Source organism: Ovis canadensis, chromosome 20 (assembly GCF_042477335.2).
Source record: "Ovis canadensis isolate MfBH-ARS-UI-01 breed Bighorn chromosome 20, ARS-UI_OviCan_v2, whole genome shotgun sequence".
NCBI classification, from domain to species: domain Eukaryota; kingdom Metazoa; phylum Chordata; class Mammalia; order Artiodactyla; family Bovidae; genus Ovis; species Ovis canadensis.
This window is the reverse complement of record NC_091264.1, coordinates 44793411-44815455: the sequence shown is the minus strand read 5'-3', so window position 1 is coordinate 44815455 and position 22045 is coordinate 44793411. Positions and strand designations below refer to the sequence as shown.

Below are 22045 nucleotides of genomic sequence, written 5' to 3'. Positions count from 1 at the left end.
CAGTATCTGGTGTTCATATAACAGCTCATACCCAAAATGTAAATAGAACTTTTCACTCATCAATAATAAATACACTACAAAAAGGGCTCGTAGCTAACTCGCAGCAACGTTGTGGGCGATTTAACCTTTATGGATCGGCTCGGATTTCTTCAGGAGGCAGTGGGAGAGAGAAGGGAGTAAAAATTCAATTGCCAGAGTCAAGTGCTGCGCCCACCCTGGCCGAACCAGGAGAAGGTAGCAAAACCCGCAATCAAGATCATAGAGAGGACCATGCCTCCGGATTCCTAGGCGGGCACCGGAAGCGGCCTCGCGGTCCCGGTCGCCTTTTGCTCTGTGGTTCTGGGTTCCTGGTTGGTCCGGCAGGATGGTGATTATAGTTTTCTCTTAACTACTTGCCAGGGCTAGTCCTGGGGAGCGCCAGCCATCCCCAGAGCTGCGGGTGAGCGGTCGTACTTCTCCTCAGCCAAGCTGCAGAATTTCCAGTCTCTTGTCCCTAGAGGCAGAAGTGGGACGGGGAAGACTCTTTGCAGCGTGGGTGTCCTGTTCTCCCCCCAACAAGTGCACACGGTGCTTGGTAATGAGCTTCAGTGACGATTTGTTTCTATCGTTAGATTTGGATTTGTCGCTGTTTTTTTGTTTGTTCTTTAACTTTATAGTATAGCACAAACAACTCAGATTTTGCTTGCTGATTCTCTTTATTTCATACACTATGGATGCTGGGGTGTCTCATCCGACGGAGAGGTGCTTATTGCTTTACTCCCTGAACTTGGAACTTGTGTTTTACTCCCCTGTATAAGTAACTTGATTCCTCTAAAGATGATAAAGGTTTTACCGGAAAAATAACTTTGACTCTGCTCATGTGCTTTGACTCTACAGGAGTGTCCCAAAACCCATCCTTCCTGCTGAGCAGTTCTAAGAAGGGATGGTAGGTTATGAATATGCATGGAAGAAAGCCTTGGCAAATATGGTGATCCCACAGCCTCTGGCTCATGTGCTTTTCTTCCTTTAATGTAGTTTTTATAAACTAAAATGTCTTTATATTCTAAGAATGTGGCCTTATTTCCCACAATAGAAGTTCTGATACTAATATTTATGTCGCATTTTGTATATCAGCAGCAAAGTGCACTTTCTCAATAATTGTTATCGGTTTTTGTGGGTCTCAGGAATATTGTCTTACAATATTCCACTACTCAGGAATATCACCTTGGCAGTGAGTCTGCATTACTAATAACATAGGTTCTTGACTGCTCTGGTTATTTTGCTGTTTTAATAGTGGGTTCTTCTCCCACAGGAGTGCTCTGATTCTAAGGTTCTTCCTGATTCCTGGGATGTAAGCCAAGTGAATCCTATCCTGAGCCATTGCAGTCTAAGATGTCCACCAAGTTGAGAGAGGATCCAGTCTTGACTCCTGTGGTCAACACTCCAGAGGAACATGAGGGTCTGAGAATAGTGAAGGTAGAGGAAGAGGAGAACCATACTTGGGAGCAGAAGCCTGGACAACTAGGGAATGTACACACTTATGAGGAGCTTCTCCGTCAGTGCTTCAGACAGTTCCGCTATCAAGAGGCCCCTGGACCTCGAGAGGCGCTGAGACAGCTCCGGGAGCTCTGCCAAAAGTGGCTGCAGCCTGAGCGGCACAGCAAGGAGCAGATCCTGGAGCTGCTGGTGTTGGAGCAGCTCCTGAGCATCCTGCCAGAGGTGGTTCAGGCCAGGGTATGGGAGTATCATCCAAGAAGTGGAGAGGAAGTGGTGACTGTGCTAGAAAATCTGGAGACAGAACTTGAAAGCAAAGGACAACAGGTGGGAAAAGGGTAATCCATTGTTCATTTATGAGCTCACCAGGGGTCTACCAGCAAAGACAGGGGCCATGAGTAAGCAAGAGGTGAGGGACTTATGACCATTATTTTCTGGGCTGAAGCATTATCTTTCTGTTTTCCCTTTAAAACTCTGTTGATTAAGACACTGGTTTCTTTATTCTGCTTTCTATACCTGTAAGAAATTGTATTTTTAATCAAACTCTGAGGTTTAGTTAGCTATTGCCATCTTTCTGGTCCTTTCATAAAACCAGCTGTACTGGTATGTCCTTAGGTCCAAGCCAGTGCACATTACAAACAAGAAGTGCTCTGGAAGGAAGTGAGACCTGCAAGCCTTACAAATCAGTCACTGATCATCCAGCTAAAGTGTGATCCTTGGGAGCACTTTCCCCTGCAAGAGAATGGTAAGCTTTACACCATGAATCTTTGTGATCTTTTAGAAGCACTGAGCATAGCATCTGCTAAAAATAGTATTTCTGATGGGGGAAAAAAAAAACTGGTATCTAGAAATATCAGAATAAATTTAACACCAAAAGGTTATTTACAAAGTGAGCATATCTAGAGTTGATTTCATTTTGAATTGGGCTATGTGGTATTTTTTTAACTGGGCTGTTATAGTGGTTTACAATTCTGTGACTTCAAGTTATCATAGAACAATAGTGGTAGTTTATATTTTAAAAAGTCAAGTACTGTAGAAAGATATAAAATGAAAATTAAAGTTCCATTCCCAAGAATTAACAACTGTGGGCCTTTCATATACAGTCTAGCCAATCCAGAGCCCAGTCCCCCAACCATCTCCTTTATCAAGCTTTCACACACCAATCTTATCAGTAGAGGTATTTTATTCTTTTTAATGTTTAGTTGTCTGTTGCATACATGTATTGTAATTAATTTAATGGTCTTCTACTGATGTACATTTAGATTTTTTCCAGTATTATTGTTATTTTAAACAATGATCAGTGGATGTCTTTATGTAAAAATCTTTTGGCCATTGTGTGAAAATATTGAAGGAAAATATTTCTATAAATGCAGTAAGAAATTAACAGTCACTAGATTAAAATAGGCTATTTATTACATAGGCAACAAAGTTATAGTGACTACCTCAGGAAAGTAAAAAGGTGATGGAGAAGGAATTGGGATTTGGGCTTTTTACTTTTATGCCTTTCATACCATTGAAAATTTTACCTTAAGTATCTATTCTTTTTGTAATAAAAATAAAGAGCACAGTCTTTAGATTCAGATTAACTCCAGGCCAGGCTAATCATGTGATCACAGACCAGTTATTTAATTTCTGTGTTTCAGTTTCTGTTTCTATTACCTAGCTTATTGTGTTACTGTGAGCATCACCACAAACTGACTGATCATTTGGTGTTTTAGCTATCTATTTCCATGGAACAAACCACTCCAGAACTTAGTGGCTAAAAGGAACAACCATTATGTTATCTCTTACAATTCTGTGGATTGATTGGGATTAAGAGAGTGGTTCTGCTGCTGTACGTGATATCAAATGAAGCTGTAGGTATTGAGAACTTGCCTGGACTATGATGCTCGAGATACTTCACTCACATCTCATAGCTTATCAGGAGATGGCTAGAAACTGGGCTTAGCAAGATTATGAGATGGATGGGCCTCAGGTTATCTCATTCTCTCAGTCTCCATGTATTTCTTTAGGGGAGTAACTAGACATCTTAACATGGTAACTCAGGGATCTCAAAAGCATCTTTTAAAATCTTAGTCCTTGAACTGATATATCATCACTTTCACCATATTCTGTTGGATAAAGCAAGTCACAGGCCAGCCTAGATCCTGTGTGGGAAGGGGTTGGACTACACAAGGGATAAATACAAAAGGGTATGTTCATTAGGGACTCTGAAGACTCTTGGGAAATTTACATTTCATTCCTGCCATTCTGAGTTTTTAAATCTGGACTGAGGCCCAAAAACCTTTTATTTATTTATTTTTATTCTCTAAGACTCAGAAGTACAGTAACTGTCAAACCCTTAGGATGATAGTTCTTGGTTATTTATCACAATCCTTGATGTTAATAAGCATTTAGTAGTGTTATCAATAATTATTACTAACCTTACTTCCATACCCTTATGTGGGATATGCAACTCTTAAATAATTGACTTGCTCTTTCAGCCTATAAGGCCAGGAATACAACTGGTGAATTTGCCCCAAAGCAGATTTCTTCAGAAAGGAATTCACTGGATGCTTTCCAGGATCCAAAGTGTGGAGAAACTTTTCAATATAGGGGTAAATCAGAACACCAAAAGGTCAGCCCCACAAGAGTAAAACGACACAAATGTAAGGAATGTGGAAAGGCCTTTGCTCAGAGCTCAGGGCTTGTTCGACATTGGAGAATTCACACTGGAGAGAAACCTTATAAGTGCAATCAGTGTGGAAAAGCCGTCAGTTATAAATCAGCCCTTCTTTCACATCAGGAAATTCATAATAAAATAAAACGCTATCCGTGTAATGAATGTGGGAAAGCCTTCAGTCAAAACACAGGCCTGGTTCTTCATCAGAGGATCCATACTGGAAAGAGACCTTATGGGTGTAAAGAGTGCGGAAAATGCTTTAGTCAAAGTTCACACCTTATTGGACATCTGAGGATCCACACTGGAGAAAAACCCTTCAAATGTAATGAGTGTGAGAGGGCCTTCACTCAGAGGTCAGGACTCATGGAACATCAGAGAAGTCACACTGGAGAAAAACCGTACATGTGTAAGGAATGTGGGAAAGCTTTCCGAGGGAGCACCAGTCTTACTCAGCACCTGAGGATCCACACTGGGGAGAAGCCCTACCAGTGTGAGGAGTGTGGCCGAGCCTTCATTCAGAGGTCAAGCCTTGTTCGTCATCAGAGGATCCACAGAGGGCAGAAGTCTGTGTCTATATCCTAAGTGTAAGAAAGCCTTCAGTCAGGCCTTACTGAACACTTTAGAAAGCTATGCTGAATACAGACTTAATCATTTTGTAATAAACTGAAGAAATTGGGAATGTGGTGTCTCCATTATCATTGTTATTCTAGATAGTCAAACTAGAAGACATTTTGGTATCATCCATCAGATTGAAAGAAGCTGGTAGCTTGTCACTGGAGCAGACCACATTTTGGGCTGAGTCTTTTATGGATCTGCTATTTCTTTCTCCCATTCTTTTGATCCTTCTCCTTTGTGGTCCTTCAGCACTTTTGTTCCTTGAAGTCACTATCATCACATACCCTGAATATCCTGATGACACAGTGACTCTCACATTTTGAACGGAGGACCACTGAGGCTGTTAAGTGTGCATACTGTGCAAAGGAGAACTTTAGCAGGATGAGTGAGGATGACATTGTTTTTAAAGTTGCCTAAATGAGGGGTAAGCTAGGTAATTATTTAAATAGATAAGTTTAAAAGCAACTGCTCAATGACATAGCTTGCTGTTTTGTTTGCCTCCTCTTCACCCCATTGGTGAGAGAGGAAGTCCCACCCTAAGATTCTGGGGATGACCAAACACATGACACCTGGCTCTGGACAGATGGGATTGACAAGAGTTTATTAGTCATGTGTACTCACAGCATAAGGCAGGAGGGCCACTTGGGAGCAGAATAAACAAACAAGAGCTTTGCGATACAGGCTTCATAGTAATAAGATGAGGTGATGCCTGGTTTCCTTGGGAGGATGTGATTGGCTTGTTTGAATAATTTCATTGTGGGGGGCAAAGTGGTGAAACCCAGTAGGTTGAGGACCAAGTAGAGTGTAGCTAGTCCAGCTGATGGGGAACTAGCCCAGTGGGGTCACTTCCTGCTGGGGGGAGGCATATACCGCAAGAGTGGTGGAATTGTGGTTAGGCTTTTGGTCCTTCTGAGGCTCAAAGAGGGCTAGGTGGCTCAGTGGGAAAGAATCCACCTGACAATGCAGGAAATGCAGGTTTGATCTTTGTGTTGAAAGATCTCCTGGAGGAGGAAATGGCAACCCACTCCAGTATACTTGCCTGAAAAATCCCATGGACAGAGGAGGCTGGTGGGCTACAGTCCATGGGTCACAAAGAGTTGGACACGACTGAGTACACATGCAAGAGGCTCAAAGATGTTAAGGCAGCATATGAAGTTTTAGGCCTTGCTGCTCACTTTGTCAATTTAGAAAAAAAGCAGTGTTTAGGAAAGAGTTAAAATGTATATCTGTGCCCTCAAATTCTACTCTTTATTGATATGTCCTCTTTTTCCTCCCTCTTTCATTCTGAATCCCAGTGATACCCACTCCTCCAGTTACCCCTAGGAAAAAAATTTCAGAAATACCTTTGACCATCCAGCATGACAGTTGGACTTGATTCTATATTGGTACTAGGATTGAAAAGACATCAGGTAGCAGAGTATCTTTAATGCTTTTCTTTCTGACTTTATGCTAAAAACCAGCAGTTATCTCAAGCTTAGCTCCATCACTGTCCCTCATACATAATCATCTGGATGTTTATGTCCTCACCATGCTTTAGTTTATCTTTGCAACCTTTGGAACAGGCAGTCTAAAAAACATTGGTATTGTCTTCTACTTTGAATGAAATATACTTTCCACTATTGTGAGGACTTGAGAAACTGGAAAGTTTATAAGGTAGAAAGTGTATAAAAGTGAGGTATTTCACTATATTCATATTTTTATGAGGATGATATAAATAAATAGCCACCCAAGAAAAATTCTGGAGGTGCTAGTTGTTCATTCTTACTACTATCATACCACTTCTATTTTATTCTGCCTTGTTTCACAGCTCAAGTAGAAAATACCTAAGAGCTATGAAATCTTTCATAAGCTGAAATGGTATAAAGCAGAGGGAATTACCTTAGGACGCATCTTGCTAACAGATGGACAGAATCGAGGTAAAGCACAGACACAGTTCAAAACTATAGTGGCTTAATGCTGAGATGCCGAGTATAGTTCCCAGAGAAGGAGCCAGTGGCATCACTCTTGCTGCTTGAGGTGCATGATGCCTTTCTACAAGGTTGGGCAGCAACGCAAATGCTCAGCGTTGTTTTCACTTTTCACCTTTTTTTGGTAAAATCCTCTTCAACTTTATTTGGCAAAAGTAGATACTAATGTAGGTCTTTATTACAAGGCAAAGTGGCATAATGCAGATTTTCAAAAGGCAGGGGATACTTGTATCTCTTGATTTAGTTTAAATACAAATACTAAAAACATACTTTAAATGTCAATAATTTGAACTTTGTGGCCTTCCTAACCTTAGAGTTGGGGATGTGTTTACAAAAGATGTGTTATATTTATAACACACCTTTCCGCAGTGACTTGCCTAGTACACATTTCTGAAGATACTTTGTTTAAAGAATGGTTATTGCCTACAAATGTGTCATGCATTTTAAGGGTATATACAAGAAAAAAAATTATAATACAAAACAAAAAGGACAGATAAAGATAAAAACAATTCTGCCTGGGGGAATTGGGAAAGTATATAAAGGTGAACATTTGTCAGACATTAAGGATTAGTAGGATTTTGGTATTTTAGTCAGGATTCTCAGAAAAATATATACATTACTTTTTTTTTTAAGAATTGACTCAGGCAATTGTTCAGTTCAGTTCAGTCGCTCAGTCGTGTCCGACTTTTTGCGACCCCATGAACCGCAGCATGCCAGGCCTCCCTGTCCATCACCAGCTCCCGGAGTCTACCCAAACCCATGTCCATCGAGTCGGTGATGCCACCAGCCATCTCATCCTCTGTCGTCCCCTTCTCTTCCTGCCCTCAATCCCTCCCAGCATCAGGGTCTTTCCAGATGAGTCATCTCTTCCCATTAGGTGGCCAAAGTATTGGAGTTTCAGCTTCAACATCAGTCCTTCCAATGAACACCCTGGATTGATCTCCTTTAGAATGGACTGGTTGGATCTCCTTGCAGTCCAAGGGACTCTCAAGAAATTCTCCAATACCACAGTTCAAAAACATCAGTTCTTTGGCGCTCAGCTTGCTTTATAGTCCAACTCTCACATTCATACAAGACTACTGGAAAAACCATAGCCTTGACTAGACAGACTTGTTGGCAAAGTAATGTCTCTGCTTAGGTGTCTGTCTATAATGCGGGAGACCTGGGTTTGATCCCTGGGTTGGGAAGATCCCCTAGAGAAGGAAATGGCAATCCACTCCAGTACTATTGCCTGGAAAATCCCATGGAGAGAGGAGACTGTAGTCCATGGGGTCACAAAGAATCGGACACAACTGGATGACCACTTTTCTAGGTTGGTCATAACTTTCCTTCCAAGGAGTGTCTTTTAATTTCATGGCTGCAATCACCATCTGCAGTGATTTTGGAGCCCCCAAAAATTAAGTCAGCCATTGTTTCCCCATCTATTTCCTGTGAAGTGATGGGACTGGATGCCATGATCTTTGTTTTCTGAATGTTGAGCTTTAAGCCAACTATTTCACTCTCCTCTTTCACTTTCATCAAGAGGCTCTTTAGTTCTTCACTTTCTGCCATAAGGGTGGTATCATCTGCATATCTGAGGTTAATGATATTTCTCCTGGCAATCTTGATTCCAGCTTGTACTTCATCCAGCCCCGCTTTTCTCATGATGTACTCTGCATATAAGTTAAATAAGCAGGGTGATAATATACGGCCTTGACGTACTCCTTTTCCTCTTTGGAACCAGTCTGTTCTATGTCCAGATCTAACTGTTGCTTCCTGACCTGCATGCAGGTTTCTCAAGAGGCAGGTCAGGTGGTCTGGTATTTCCATCTCTTGAAGAATTTTCCACAGTTTATTGTGATCCACATAGTCAAAGGCTTTGGCATAGTCATTAAAGCAGAAATAGACGTTTTTCCTGGAACTCTCTTGCTTTTTTGATGATCCAGCGGATGTTGGCAATTTGATTTCTGGTTCCTCTGCCTTTTCTAAAACCAGCTTGAATGTCTGGAAGTTCACAGTTCACATATTGCTAAAGCCTGGCTTGGAGATTTTGAGCATTACTTTACTAGCATGTGAGATGAATGCAATTGTGTGGTAGTTTGCGCATTCTTTGGCATTGCCTTTCTTTGGGATTGGAATGAAACCTGACCTTTTCCAGTCCTGTGGCCACTGCTGAGTTTTCCAAATTTGCTGACATATTGAGTGCAGCACTTTCACAGCATCATCTTTTAGAATTTCAAAGAGCTCAGCTAGAATTCCATCACCTCCACTATCTTTGTTTGTAGTGATGCTTCCTAAGGCCCCTTGACTTCACATTCTAGGATGTCTGGCTCTAGGTGAGTGTGAGTGATCACACCATCGTGATTATCTGGGTTGTGAAGATCTTTTTTGTACAGTTCTGTGTATTCTTGCCACCTCTTCTTAATATCTTCTGCTTCTGTTAGGTCCATATTATTTCTGTCCTTCATTGAGCCCATCTTTGCATGAAGTGTTCCCTTGGTATCTCTAATTTTCTTGAAGAGATCTCTAGTCTTTCCCGTTCTGTTGTTTTCCTCTATGTCTTTGCATTGATCACTGAAGAAGGCTTTCTTATCTCTCCTTGCTATTCTTTGGAACTCTGTATTCAAATGGGTATATCCTTCCTTTTCTCCTTTGCTTTTTGCTTCCCTTCTTTTCACAGCTTTTTGTAAGGCCTCCTCAGGCAGCCATTTTGCTCTTTTGCATTTCTTTTTCAGACAATTGGGGAGCTACTAATTCCAAAATATGCAATGCAGGCTGGCAGGGAATGCAAGCAGGATTCCTATGTTACAGTTTTAAGGCAAAATTCCCTCTTGAGGATATCTCAGTTTTGTCTCAAGGCCTTCAGCTGATTGGATGAGACCCACCCATTATGGACGGTAATATCCTCTGCTTAAAGTCAACAGCTTGATGATGGGAGGTCCCAGAGCAGACCTTTGGTAGCCTTTATGCAGACTGTGCCCTGCTGGTCATCTCCCCCATCCGGATGGCCTCTGGCCAACTGCTGTTTGCCAGCCTCCTCAAAATAAACTGTGGAAAATTCTGAAAGAAATGGGAATACCAGACCACCTGACCTGCCTTCTTGAGAAACCTATATGCAGGTCAGGAAGCAACAGTTAGAACTGGATATGTAACAACAGACTGGTTCCAAATTGGGAAAGTAATACATCAAGGCTGTATATTGTCACCCTGCTTATTTAACTTATATGCAGAATACATCATGAGAAATGCTGGGCTGGAGATAGTACAAGCTGGAATCAAGATTGCCGGGAGAAATATCAATCACCTCAGATATGCAGATGATACCACCCTTATGGCAGAAAGTGAAGAGGAACTAAAAAGCCTCTTGATGAAACTGAAAGAAGAATGAAAAGCTGGCTTAAAGCTCAACATTCAGAAAATGAAGATCATGGCATCTGGTCCCATCACGTCATGGGAAATAGATGGGGAAACAGTGTCAGACTTAATTTTAGGGGGCTCCAAAATCACTGCACATGGTGATTGCAGCCATGAGATTAAAAGAGGCTTACTCCTTGGAAGAAAAGTTATGACCAACCTAGATAGCATATTCAAAAGCAGAGATATTACTTTGCCAACAAAAGTCTGTCTAGTCAAAGCTATGGTTTTTCCAGTGGTCATGTGTGAATGTGAAAGTTGGACTGTGAAGAAAGCTGAGTGCCAAAGAATTCATGCTTTTGAACTGTGGTGTTGGAGAAGACTCTTGAGAATCCCTTGGACTGCAAGGAGATCCAACCAGTCCATCCTAAAGGAGACCAGTCCTGGGTGTTCACTGGAAGGACTGATGCTGAAGCTGAAACTCCAATACTTTGGCCACCTCATGTGAAGAGTTGACTCACTGGAAAAGACCCTGATGCTGGGAGGGATTGGGGGCAGGAGGAGAAGGGGACGACAGAGGATGAGATGGTTGGATGGCATCACCGACTCGATGGACATGAGTTTAAGTAGACTCCGGGAGCTGGTGATCGACAGGGAGGCCTGGCGTGCTGTGATTCATGGAGTTGCAAAGTGTCGGACACGACTGAGCGACTGAACTGAACTGAACTGAACTACTTCAATTCACAAACCTCTTCTCCATTTCTTGCCCTAGGATGGTTTCCCCAACTCCTGAACTTCCCACAGCCTTCTGAAATTTCCATTGCTTTCTGGCCCAAGCTGTTTACCACATCTGTACTTATTTCTTCTCTACCATCTCTATTTTCTTAGTGTTTCTTCCTGGTATCAGCATATTCACGAGGTCCTAAAGGATAGCTATCATGTTCCTTCCTTAGAGGGAAGGTGCAGTTCCCTTAGAGGGAAGCCCTGTTCTGGGCGCAGGACAGAGGAGATGAAAACACCCAAGGAAAAGGCAGTGGGGGAGACAAACTGGTAACAATGCCGACTCCCAGCGGCCTACCTCCGTTAAGGAAAAGGACAATCATTTTTTTCTATGTCGTCACCAAGCACTCCTCCCATACACTTTCAGTATCCTGCCGGGTTCACAAGAGCAAGTGTCCAAAACATTTTTTTTTTTTAAATAACTCTCAGAGATCCAGTAATTGGGTTTGGTGTTATCTGTCAACGCCTTTAGTCTTGAACCGCTAGAAATGAACATGTACCATCCTAGCACTGCAAGGTAACCAAGAAACGGCGGGCACGTGCGCGGAGGCAGGTCACTGGGACATGCTCAGGGACGTGGCCTCTTGGAGACGCCGGAAGCCGGGTGCGTCTGAGCGTCCAGTTCCGGAGCCGAGGCCGCTTTTTCTCGGGTTCAGCCCTGCGGGACCCCAGACTTACTGGGCCACATGGAACAGCCAGCACCAGCCCTGGTTCCAGCCCGGGGACACCCGGTGCCCGGAGAGGCTGGCAGCGGGCATCTGTCTGAGAGGCTTTGGAAAGGCTGGCCCCAAGCCCCTCAGACAGGACCCTGTCCTGGGTTTGGGGGGGGGGGTCCCTGGGTTTGGGGGGGGGTCCCCTTTTTGGCAACCATGCTTCCCACGCTCTGACGAAACCAGGGCCACCACTACTGTGTGAACGAGGTAGAATTTTGCTCTCCATTTTGCAAGATTCACACGAAAACATCAGTAATTTTCTGGCTGTGATTCGTAACTTTTCCTTTCCCACAGGTTGGATCTTATGTACTCAAATGTGGAGAAACTGTGCCAAGTGATTAGAAATTTTTGTTTTAGGCTGGGGCTACATCCACGTACTTAACGCCGAATTTTGGAGAAATGTTCCATTAAGTGCAAGTCTTCACTCCATTCTACCCCTGGCAATTATATATTTTTACTTATCTCCTTAACATATTATACACTTTTCATATTGGTTGTGTGTGTTTTACTGTTTCAACTAGAATGGACACTCTGCTAATGCATTTCAAACACCTTGAACAGTTTCTGTGCAAGGTAGGCTTCTAAAAAATATTTGTGGATTTAGTGAATTAATAAAATTAGTTATCTTGGTTACAGGTCGTCTTCTTTCTTGTGTGGGTTCTTCGAAGTATTTGCCATCTATCTCTTTATCATTTAATTCTTATTCCCCAGGGTGTCCTCAGAAGCCTTCAGTTGAAACTCCAGGCATGATGGCTGTGGACACAAGAAAGTCTGCTGGTCAGCTGTTCCAAGCCCCGTGGGGTCAGCAGGGCCCTATGATGGTGACAGTGAAGCTGGAGGAAGACCACCCCAAGAATCAGGGTCTCAGCCTTCCAGAGAACCAGCTTCCTGCCCGGGAGATCTTCAGGCAGCAGTTTAGGCACTTCTGCTACCAGGATTCCCCTGGACCCCGGCTGGCCCTGAGCCGGCTCCAGGAGCTCTGCCATCAGTGGGTTAGACCAGAGACACATGCCAAGGAGGAGATCCTGGACCTGCTGGTGCTGGAGCAGTTCCTGTCCATCCTGCCCCAGGAGCTCCAGGTCTCAGTTCGGGAGCATCATCCAGAGAGTGGGGAAGAGGCAGTGACCGAGCTGGAGAATCTGGAAAGAAAGAGAAATGTACATATTAGAAAGAGACAAGTCTGATGTGGTTGTGGGGAACTGGAAGCAAAATTTTCTCAAGTGTGGAGGCTCTGAGAACAGTGGGAAAACCTAGCATTTAGCAGGGAACTGAGCTGCTTCCTAAGCCAGTCCTGTAAGAGGGGGAAGGGTGGGAAACAGGAGATTCAGGGATGGAGTAAAGATGCTGAAGGCATTCTGTAAGTATCATGCTGTGTACTCTACTGGTCATTTCAACATTCACAGCAACAAAGAACTAGGTGGTATCACATATGGAAACTAAGTTCAGAGAGGTTGTTTAACTTAGCGGAGGAGACATAGCCAATAAATGAAGTGACAGAGACAGGATTTGATTAGACTTTCTGATCAAAAGGTAAGCATCACTTACCTTTCTGGCTACCCTTTAGCACCCTAAGGCCTTGGTTTCTCTTCTAGTCTCTCCAGGGATGTTTCTTGGAAATTCCTCTCTGAGGTTTAGTTCCTGTAAATTCAGGCCTAATGAGTGCCACTTGTCTCTAGGTTTCAGCTTGTTCTCTAGAACAGAAGATACTTTTGCAGACAATGACCCTTCAAACACTAGATGAAGAATCGTCATATACCCGAGCTCAGCCCCCAGCAGTCCAGTTCAAGGGTGAAAAACCTGAGCCCCTACCATCAGAGGAAACAGGTGAGGCAAGAATTTCTCTAGGAAATTTGGAGTGAAATGAAGTCCCCCGTTGGCTTTTTTTGTGAAGTATGACATGTTAATTCCTTGTGATGAAAGTTGTTAAAGGATATGACAAAGCTGACATTTTAGGTAATAATGATTAAAAGGTGATGTCACCTCAGAACAGCCTCTGTAGTATGTTAATTTTAAATATCCATAGTTGAATTTTCTGCAGATCGTCTGTAGCAGATGTTACTGTCAAGTATTTTGATGCTTACATCCTTAAGTAGACTTTGATAGGACATTAACATTGTGAAACTATATTGACTTTTCTGAAAGTTACCTCTTGTTATTACCAGAGAAATATATATGCATTGTAGAAAGTTAGAAAATACAGAGTTGCAAAATAAGAAAACAAGCATAATATTCTATCATCCAGAGATTACAGTGACTTTTTATTATATATTTTAATATCTTTTATGTGGATGTATGTGTATACACACATTCCTTTCACTGAAAAGAGATCATTTCTGTGTGATATTTTGTAATCTATTTCGTTCAGTTAATAATCTTCCCTTTTCCCTGGCAATACATTTTAATGTTATCTAAACTCAATGCAAATTCAGATTGGTCCATTTTTTTCCAAAATGTCTTTAAAGCTAATTTGTGCAAACCAGGATAGAATCCATGGCTGTGTGAGACATCTGGTTGTTGTGCCTTTTAATTCTCTTTTACTTTAGAACAGTTTTCCTTTCTCATTTTCCCTTTCATGGCCTAGACATTTTCATGACCCTGGGCAAGTTTCTTACTCTGTGAAGCTTTCTGGTTGCTTCCTCACTGAATCATTTATTTTGCTGCCCATGTATGCTATATTTCCATAAAATGGAAAAAAGATTGAAAGACATGGCAATATGATCCCTCCACTGAACAGCTTATTTTTCCCCTTTATAACTGCATGGTGTCGCTTTGGCAGTATGTGATTGGCTAGTTTCCCAGCAACAAAATACAAAATGTTTGAGAATTCTTCTATGGGTCAATCATTTTATTAAGTGTTGCAGAATGATTTTATGACTGTTTCATTCCTTCTATGTTATTAACTGTTAGTCTTCTTTATAGTGAACAAATCGTCAAATCATCTGTTTGATCACTTCATATTAGACAGTCAAGATTGATGCTTTGTTTCCCCCTGTATTTACAAATTTTCAAATTCAAGGAATGGTTTAATAGGCACCTCAAATGACAACATGGGATTTTAGGACTTTCTTTGTGTTAGTATCATTATGGGTTTAGTAATTTTCATTGAGTCAGTGTGCTTCAATCTACCACAGTTGCTACTTGTTTTAAAGCTCAGATTGATACATCTTTGCCTAGTTTGGATGTCTTCCACCCTGTTCCTAACTCTTTTTGCCATGACCCTATGAATTTTGAATCCTTGCTTTCTGAACAAAATTAATTATTCCATTCTCACTGTGTACTTTCCCTAGACCCAGATTTGGTATCAACCCTTTCTGAAGGAGCTTTAATTCTTCTTAATGGAGAAGGCTATTGAAGTAGAAAATCTGGCTGCTGGGAGTGTTCTTTTTCCCTCGGGTAACAATACTTCTAGCACATTTTATGGGTGGAGCTAGATGTACATTTTTTTTTCTAAAAATTATGAGTTCATATTGGTGTATTCAGTTTTGTTTTACCACTACAATGTTCCATTATTTTTCTGTATCATGTTTTGTCTATGCATTTGCTTTTGTTAATTCCTTCCTTATGTTCTCCCTTGTTTTTAAAATTTATTTATTTTAGATTGTAGTAGTTTGTATCAGAAGTGTTCCCAGGAAGCGTAAGCAAGGGGAATGAGACAGAAGAGAGAAAAGTGTTCCTAAATGAGCAGATTCTCTTGGTTAATTAGTTGTCCTTTTTATTTTTTAATTTTTGAGCTGGCTGGATCGATCTGGATATCTATTACTAATATAAATATTTGATGCTACAAATATTTCATTGAACACTGGTTTTGATGAATCCCAAATGTTTTGAAATGTAGCATTTTTGTTATTTTCTAGAAAATCTGAAACGTATTTCTCCTTTGAACCAGTAATTGAAAGTTTTAAATTTTCTGATGGAAGGGCTTATTTTCTGATTTTGTTACTAATTCTAGATTTATTGTTATCAGAGAATGTTTGTGTTGTTTACACCTTTTGGAGTTTATTATGGTTTACCTATGACCCCAAAATTAGTTTTCATTAAAGGTCACTGCACATCTGAGAAGATGTTCTATTTTCCAGATACAGAACTTGATATACATGTTTATCCATAGATTTAATAATCTTGTAAGTCTTCTGAATGTTTATTTTTTTGTCTGTTTGGTGGTTTTTTCTAGACAGAGAAAGAATGATTAAAGTCTGTTGTTTGTTTTGTCTCTTTATCTCATCTATAATTTCTGCTCTAGAAAATGTGTTCCTTTGTTATTTTCTATGTAATTGTTCATGTCTGTTCCATGGTCACTATAAATTGTAATGTTTATTTATCATTATACTTTTCTTTGTCTCATTTCATGCTCTTGGCTTGAATCTCACCTATTATCTGAAATTAAGATCATGATGCCTTTCTTTTTATTTTCATTTGCTCAATTTTCTCTTGCTCATCCTTTATTCATAACTTTACTCAATCATTTTATCATAGATGTGTCTCTTGTATATTTAGTGTAGTTGAATTTTTCTCTGCTCAATTAATGACCACAAAGTTAGCAATTAAACCACACACATTTATTATCTCAGTTTCTGTGGGTCAGGAGTCTGGGTATGTGGCTTAGCTGGATCCTCCACTTCTGGGTCTCTTACAAGGTTGCAGCCAAAGATAGGTTCTCACCTGACTTGTGACTGAGGAAGGATCCACTTCCAACCTCACATGGATGTTGGCAGGATGCAGTTCTTTGTCAGTCACGTAGACAGAGGGCCTTCCTTCCTTCCTGGTTGCTGACCAAACCCAGCTTCAGTTCCTTGCCACATGGGCTTCTCTATATGGTGACATTCTTAATCAAAGCCAGCAAACCAGGAAGGAAGGGTATCAATAGAGAAAGTCTTATGGTAGGTAGAAATTATAGTCTTGGGTAATCATAGAAGTGACATCCTATCAATTTTACCATATTCTGTTGGTAAATCAGCCATGCTTTATTCTTTCTCACTCCCACACCTGTATTACTCCCATTCCTTTTACTTGGCTCATCTGTTTCTCTGAATCCCTGACACTAAATAAAGAAAAGATAGAAAGTGCTCTGTTACATCTGAAATAAACATTAAGCCTCCTAGCTCTCTATCTGTTAGATCATTTTTGAGTTGCCTTTTCTCCTCAAATTGTGTGGTGTATTGTTTCAGATGGTGAGATGAAGATTGAGAATTTGACATTAGAAGTGAAACAGGAACCTTGTGAAGAAACAGAATGGTATAGGGAGGGGTCTGATGGACATCATGAAACTATATGTCAGCATGCCATACAGAGAGGAGACAATGAGCCTAGTGAAAGTTTGGAAATGCAGAATGGGGATGCCACAGGTGAGAAAATACATGGATGTGATGAATGTGAGAAAACCTTCACCTGGATGAGAGGCCTTCATATGCACAAGAGGATCCACAATGTGAAGAAAACATACTCCAGTACAGAATTTGGGCTTCACGGCAAGGAAAAGCCTTATCAGTGTAAAGAGTGTGGCAAAGACTTCAGTCAGAGGGCAGGCCTCTCTCAACATCTCAAAATCCACATTGTAGAAAAGCCTCATCAGTGTAATAAAAGCGGCAGATGTTTTAGTCAAAGGTCAGTTCTTTCAAAACATCAAAGTCTCCACACTGAAAAGAAGCCTTTTGAATGTATATACTGTGGGAAAACCTTCTGCCATAGTGCAGACCTCACTGAACATAAACAATTGCACAACAGAGAGAAGCCTTATGAATGTAATGAATGTGGGAAAACCTTCAGGCAGCGTTCAAATCTTACTGAGCACCAGCGAATTCACAGTAAAGAAAAACTTTTTGAATGTAAAGTATGTGGAAAAGCCTTCACTCAGTATGCAGGACTTAACCAACATCGGAGAATCCACACTGGAGAGAAACCTTTTGAATGTCCTGTATGTGGACGAGCTTTTAGCCGAAGCTCAGAACTTATAATACATCACAGAATTCACTCAGGGGAGAAACCTTATGAATGTGCTGAGTGTGGAAAAACCTTTAGAGTGAATTCAACCCTGATCATACATCAGAGAAGTCACACTGGGGAGAAGCCCTATAAATGTGATGAGTGTGGTGAAGCCTTCAGTCAACACTCGGGCCTTAACAAACACAAATTAGGAGGAAAGCACAGAAACCCTCCTAAACTAAGAAAATATACATGTGATGAGTGTGGAAAGACCTTCTCACAGTTAACTGGCCTGAGAAACCACAAAAGAATCCATACTGGGGATAAAACCTACCAATGTCCTGAGTGTGGCAAGGTCTTTACAAGGGGAGAGCATCTTATTGAACATCAGGGGATTCACAACAAGGAGAAGCCTTATCAATGTAAAGAATGTGGCAAAGCCTTCACTCAGAAGACAGGTCTTAGTCATCATATCAAAATCCACACAGGAGAGAAACCTTTTGAATGTTCTGAATGTGGGCGAGACTTCAGCTGTAAATCAAATCTCAATAAACATAAGAGAGTCCATTCTGAGGAAAAATCCTATACATATAAATAGTATGGGAAGGTCTATTAGGCAGAGAGCATTAAGCCTCAGCAGTGGCGTGAATGAGGTAAAGCCTAGAAGCTCAGCTCTGATTAGTCACCAGAGAATCCACTAAAATGACTCCTTGCCAAGATGTCTGGTGACAACTACAAGTAGAATTCAGAATTTTTTTTCAATTGAGATGAAATGTTTCTTAAACTTCATTACTTAAAGAATGTCAGAGATACTGTGTTGAAAAGTTGTTTAAAGGTCATAAATGCTGGAAAAGTTGAGAATTTGGGAAAATAAACATCAACAAGAAATTTACCTCTAATTACCTTTGTTAAATGCAATGAAGTGTCAGTTAATATAATGAAAAGGTAAACAAGGGGTTCTGTTAAAAAATTATTTTTTATACTGAATTCACGAGTTTTTATGTTTTGCTTTTTGAAATCATTTTGATTTCTGAGTAGCCTTAGCCTAGTCTAATGTTGAAATTGCTTTTCACCATACCAGTTGCAGTCACTGGCGTATCCAAGAGCTTGGAATGTGTGAGATCAGTTGTCTGTTTCTCTACCACCTTGTCTTCCTAACCAAGCCTCTGACCAGAATTGGGTGACCTGCAGACCCTTCCCAATCCTGACCTCTCCCCCGTGACACCCCCTCCCACCCCCCGAACTAGCATTTCCTGGTGAAAAAAGATGTGTTATACTCTAAGTGATGTGGAGGGCATAAAGGTTTGGGACCACAGTACCTCAAAATCTAGTGTGGCCATCATGGCTAAAGCCCAGAGCACACATTTTTTATTGTGAACACAGCTCCTTGAGCTCAAACAGAGGACAAAAGAGAAGAGGAGAGAGTAATCCTTTCATTTCAGCATTTTCCGTCTCCTACAAATTACATTAACACAACTGAAATCTCCTTCAGCTTCAGCACTGCCTATCTCCCTCAGTCAATGTAGTGAGGGACTTTGCTGAAGTTGGTAGTAGCTTTCAAGCACTGGAAGAATGTTTCCTCAGTTTTATGACTGCACTTGACTTCTGTTGGATTTTATATTATTTATAGGGCAATAGAATTCCCTGTCAATAGCAAGAAAATCTGGCCCAACCATGGTAAAAATATTGGTGTATTTAAGTCTGTCTTAGGCTACCTAGTCTGCTGATTTGTCATTCTGTCGCTTTTCTGCTCTGCTGCCTTTAATCCTCTGAAAATAAGACTCAAAACTTTCCTGTTCACGGAGAATGTTTCCCCTTGTCTTTTTTTGTAGTTACTACCTCTCACTTCCGAGGTGAATAAAACTATCATTTCTCTTTTAGGCCAGTGATATTTAACTGTCTTCAGGCTCCAGCCTATTCATATGGTGTTTTCTTAAATGGCAAATATGGAGTATTAAATGTTATTAAATGTTGTGTCAGTCCTTGAAGCCCAAGTCAAGTGTGACTCACTAGTCCAACACTTTTTTAAGATGTAATTTGTATATTCAGATCTACAACAAAATGATTCAATATTCATATATATTATGAAATAATCACCACAAAAATGTTTAATCAATATCCATCAACACAGATAACAAAATTTTCTACTTTTGATAAGAATAGTTAAGATCAACCCTCTTAGGGACTTTCAAGTATGCAATACAGTATTAACTATAGTCATCATGTTGTATATTACATCCCAATGACTTTATTTTATAAATGGAAGATTGTACCTTTGACCCCCTTCACCCATTTCACCTCTACCCTCTCCCCCAACTCTGGCAACCACCTACCTGTTCTCTGTGAATTTTATTTTTTTCCTGTTGTTTTAGATTGCATGTATGAGTGAGATCATATGGTATCTGTCTTTCTCTGACTTATTTCACTCAGCATAATGTCCTCAAGTTGTTGCAAATGGCAAGATTTCCTTTTTCTTGGCTGAACTGTATACACACTCACATTTTCTTTATCCATTTATCTGTCGATGGGCACTTAGGTTGCTTTCATGTGTTGGTTATTGTAAGTAATGCTGTAGTGAACAGGGGGGTACAGATATCTTTTTGAGTTGGTGTTTTTGTTCATTTGGGTAAATGCCAAGGAGTCGAATTGCTGGATCATGTTGATGAATCTCCATACTGTTTCCCACATGTGGTTTTGCAAATATTTTCTCCCATTTTGTAGGTTGGATGCCTTTTCATTTCGTTGATGGTTTTCTTTGCTGAGCAGAAGCTTTTTTAATGTAATGTGGTCTGACTTTTTTTTTTTTTTTTTTGCATTTTTCATCACCAAGACCAATATCAAGTAGATTATCCTTCATGTTTTCTTCTAGAAGTTTTATGTTTCAGGTCTTATGTTCAGCTCTTTAATCCATGTTGACAGTTTTTGTGTATGGTGTAAGGGAGTGGGCCACTTTCATTCTTTTGCTTGTGTTCCAGTTTCCTTAACACTGTTCATTGAAGGGACTGTCCTTTCCCCATTGTATATTCTTGGTTCCTTTGTTGTAAATAAATTGACCATATATGCATGGGTTTATTTTTGGACTCTGTTCCATTGATCTGTATGTCTGTTATATGCAAATAACATACTGTTTTGATTATTATGGTTCTGCAATATAGTTTAAAATCAGAAAGTGTGATGCTTCCAGCTTCATTCTTCTTTCTCAACATCACTTTGGCTATTTGGGGTCTATTTTGGTTCCATTTGAATTTTAGGATTGTTTGTTCTATTTTGGTGAAAAATATCATTGGAATTTTGGTAGAGATTGCACTGAATCTCCAGATTGCTTTGAATTGCATGGTACAGCATCAAAATCTAAAGTAGCTTTTCAAAAGGGCTTCTTACCTCAGTGAAAATAGTGGTTCCCAGCCTTCAGCACTGGGTTATCAACCAACACAAACCCTTGATAGGCACAGCCTGACCCACGGACAGTAAAATCTTGTAAGGGATTCTGAAGACCCTCAATAAGGGTAACTAGTCACTTCCAGAAAATGGAAAAAAGGATTTGAGGGGGATTCTGTTTTTTAACCCTTGGAACGTGAGCTTATATTCTCTTTAAAGTCATGATAAAGATAGAATTTCAGGGATGTTTGCAATTTGTTTTAAAAATAAATGTAGGGAAGAAAACAAGTACTGTATTGATTCTTCAGAGACTCTGAGAAAGCAAGGCTACCATATGACCCAGCAATTCCACTCCTGCATATATACCTGAAAAAAGTTAAAACACTAAGTCAAAAAATAACATGCACCCCAATGTTCATATTTACAGTTGCTCAGATATGAAAGCAACCTAAGTATCCATCAACAGATACATTCTTGCAGCAACATGGCCCTGAAGGATATTAAGCTAAGTGAAATCAGAGAAAGACTGTATGATATTACTTACATGTGAAATCTAAAAACATAATGAATACAATAAAAGGAACACCGAGATAGAGAACAAACTAGCTGTTACCAGTGGGGAGAGGGAAGCAGGGAGGGGTAACGTAGGGATAGAGGATTAAGAGGTACAAACTATTGTGTATAAAATAAGTTACAAGGATATATTGTACAACAGAATATAATCAATATCTTATAGAGCATTGATTGATTAGAGGCTCTAGGAAAGCAATTCCTTCAGCCACAAAGAAGGTCTCCCTTGGCAGAGGGATAGGGGTCTTAATCTCAAGGTCCAAGCAATACTCAGGCAGTGTTCCAGCACTAGACCAGTTTCCGTGAAACTCTTTCTGCATCCAGCTCCTTAGCATTCCCCGGTAAGAGGAAAAGTCAGCCACACTCTCCACCAGATTTTCCCAGAATCTGGTCTGGAAATAGGAGGGGGGCAATCTGAAAGAAAGGTCTGTGGCCTTGGGAACGGCAGAAAGCTACTTGGGTGGGTGAATATTATGGCCCTGCTAGGATCCAGATCTTAACATGGGGAAATGTTGAAACCTCTTCCTGTCATTATCCACCCTAATACCCCAACTTTGAGTTTGTCATCCCAGTATTGTCTAACACCTTGTTTATGTGGCTTGTTTACCTACTGACAGAAAGGGAGGGTATACAGC

At 40.7% G+C, this 22045-nt stretch overlaps 1 protein-coding gene across 5 annotated transcripts; it reads left to right on the top strand.

Annotated features, from left to right (window-relative positions):
- The first annotated feature begins 311 nt into the window (after positions 1 to 311).
- LOC138425576 (zinc finger protein 345-like) lies at positions 312 to 20526 on the top strand. Of its 5 annotated transcripts, none has more exons than XM_069563608.1 (6): positions 312 to 367; positions 1292 to 1800; positions 2089 to 2218; positions 12255 to 12700; positions 13220 to 13367; positions 16709 to 20526. In XM_069563608.1, exons 2-6 carry the CDS (start codon positions 1372 to 1374, stop codon positions 18058 to 18060), a joined length of 2505 nt encoding a protein of 834 aa, XP_069419709.1. In that variant the 5' UTR covers positions 312 to 367; positions 1292 to 1371; the 3' UTR covers positions 18061 to 20526. The 5 variants fall into 5 exon arrangements, with proteins under 5 accessions (XP_069419709.1, XP_069419711.1, XP_069419708.1 ...); XM_069563610.1 differs by having other exon boundaries at positions 322 to 439; positions 12255 to 12622; XM_069563607.1 differs by having other exon boundaries at positions 322 to 439.
- Positions 20527 to 22045: the final 1519 nt, after the last annotated feature.

What these genes read in the sequence shown, in the direction of transcription:
- LOC138425576 (XM_069563608.1), top strand. Translation starts at nt 1,372, where the DNA reads ATGTCCACCAAGTTGAGAGAGGATCCAGTCTTGACTCCTGTGGTCAAC. An exon ending in CTTTCCCCTGCAAGAGAATG is followed by an intron (nt 2,219 to 12,254) that starts GTAAGCTTTACA and finishes CTTATTCCCCAG; the next exon opens with GGTGTCCTCAGAAGCCTTCA. An exon ending in ATCTGGAAAGAAAGAGAAAT is followed by an intron (nt 12,701 to 13,219) that starts GTACATATTAGA and finishes ACTTGTCTCTAG; the next exon opens with GTTTCAGCTTGTTCTCTAGA.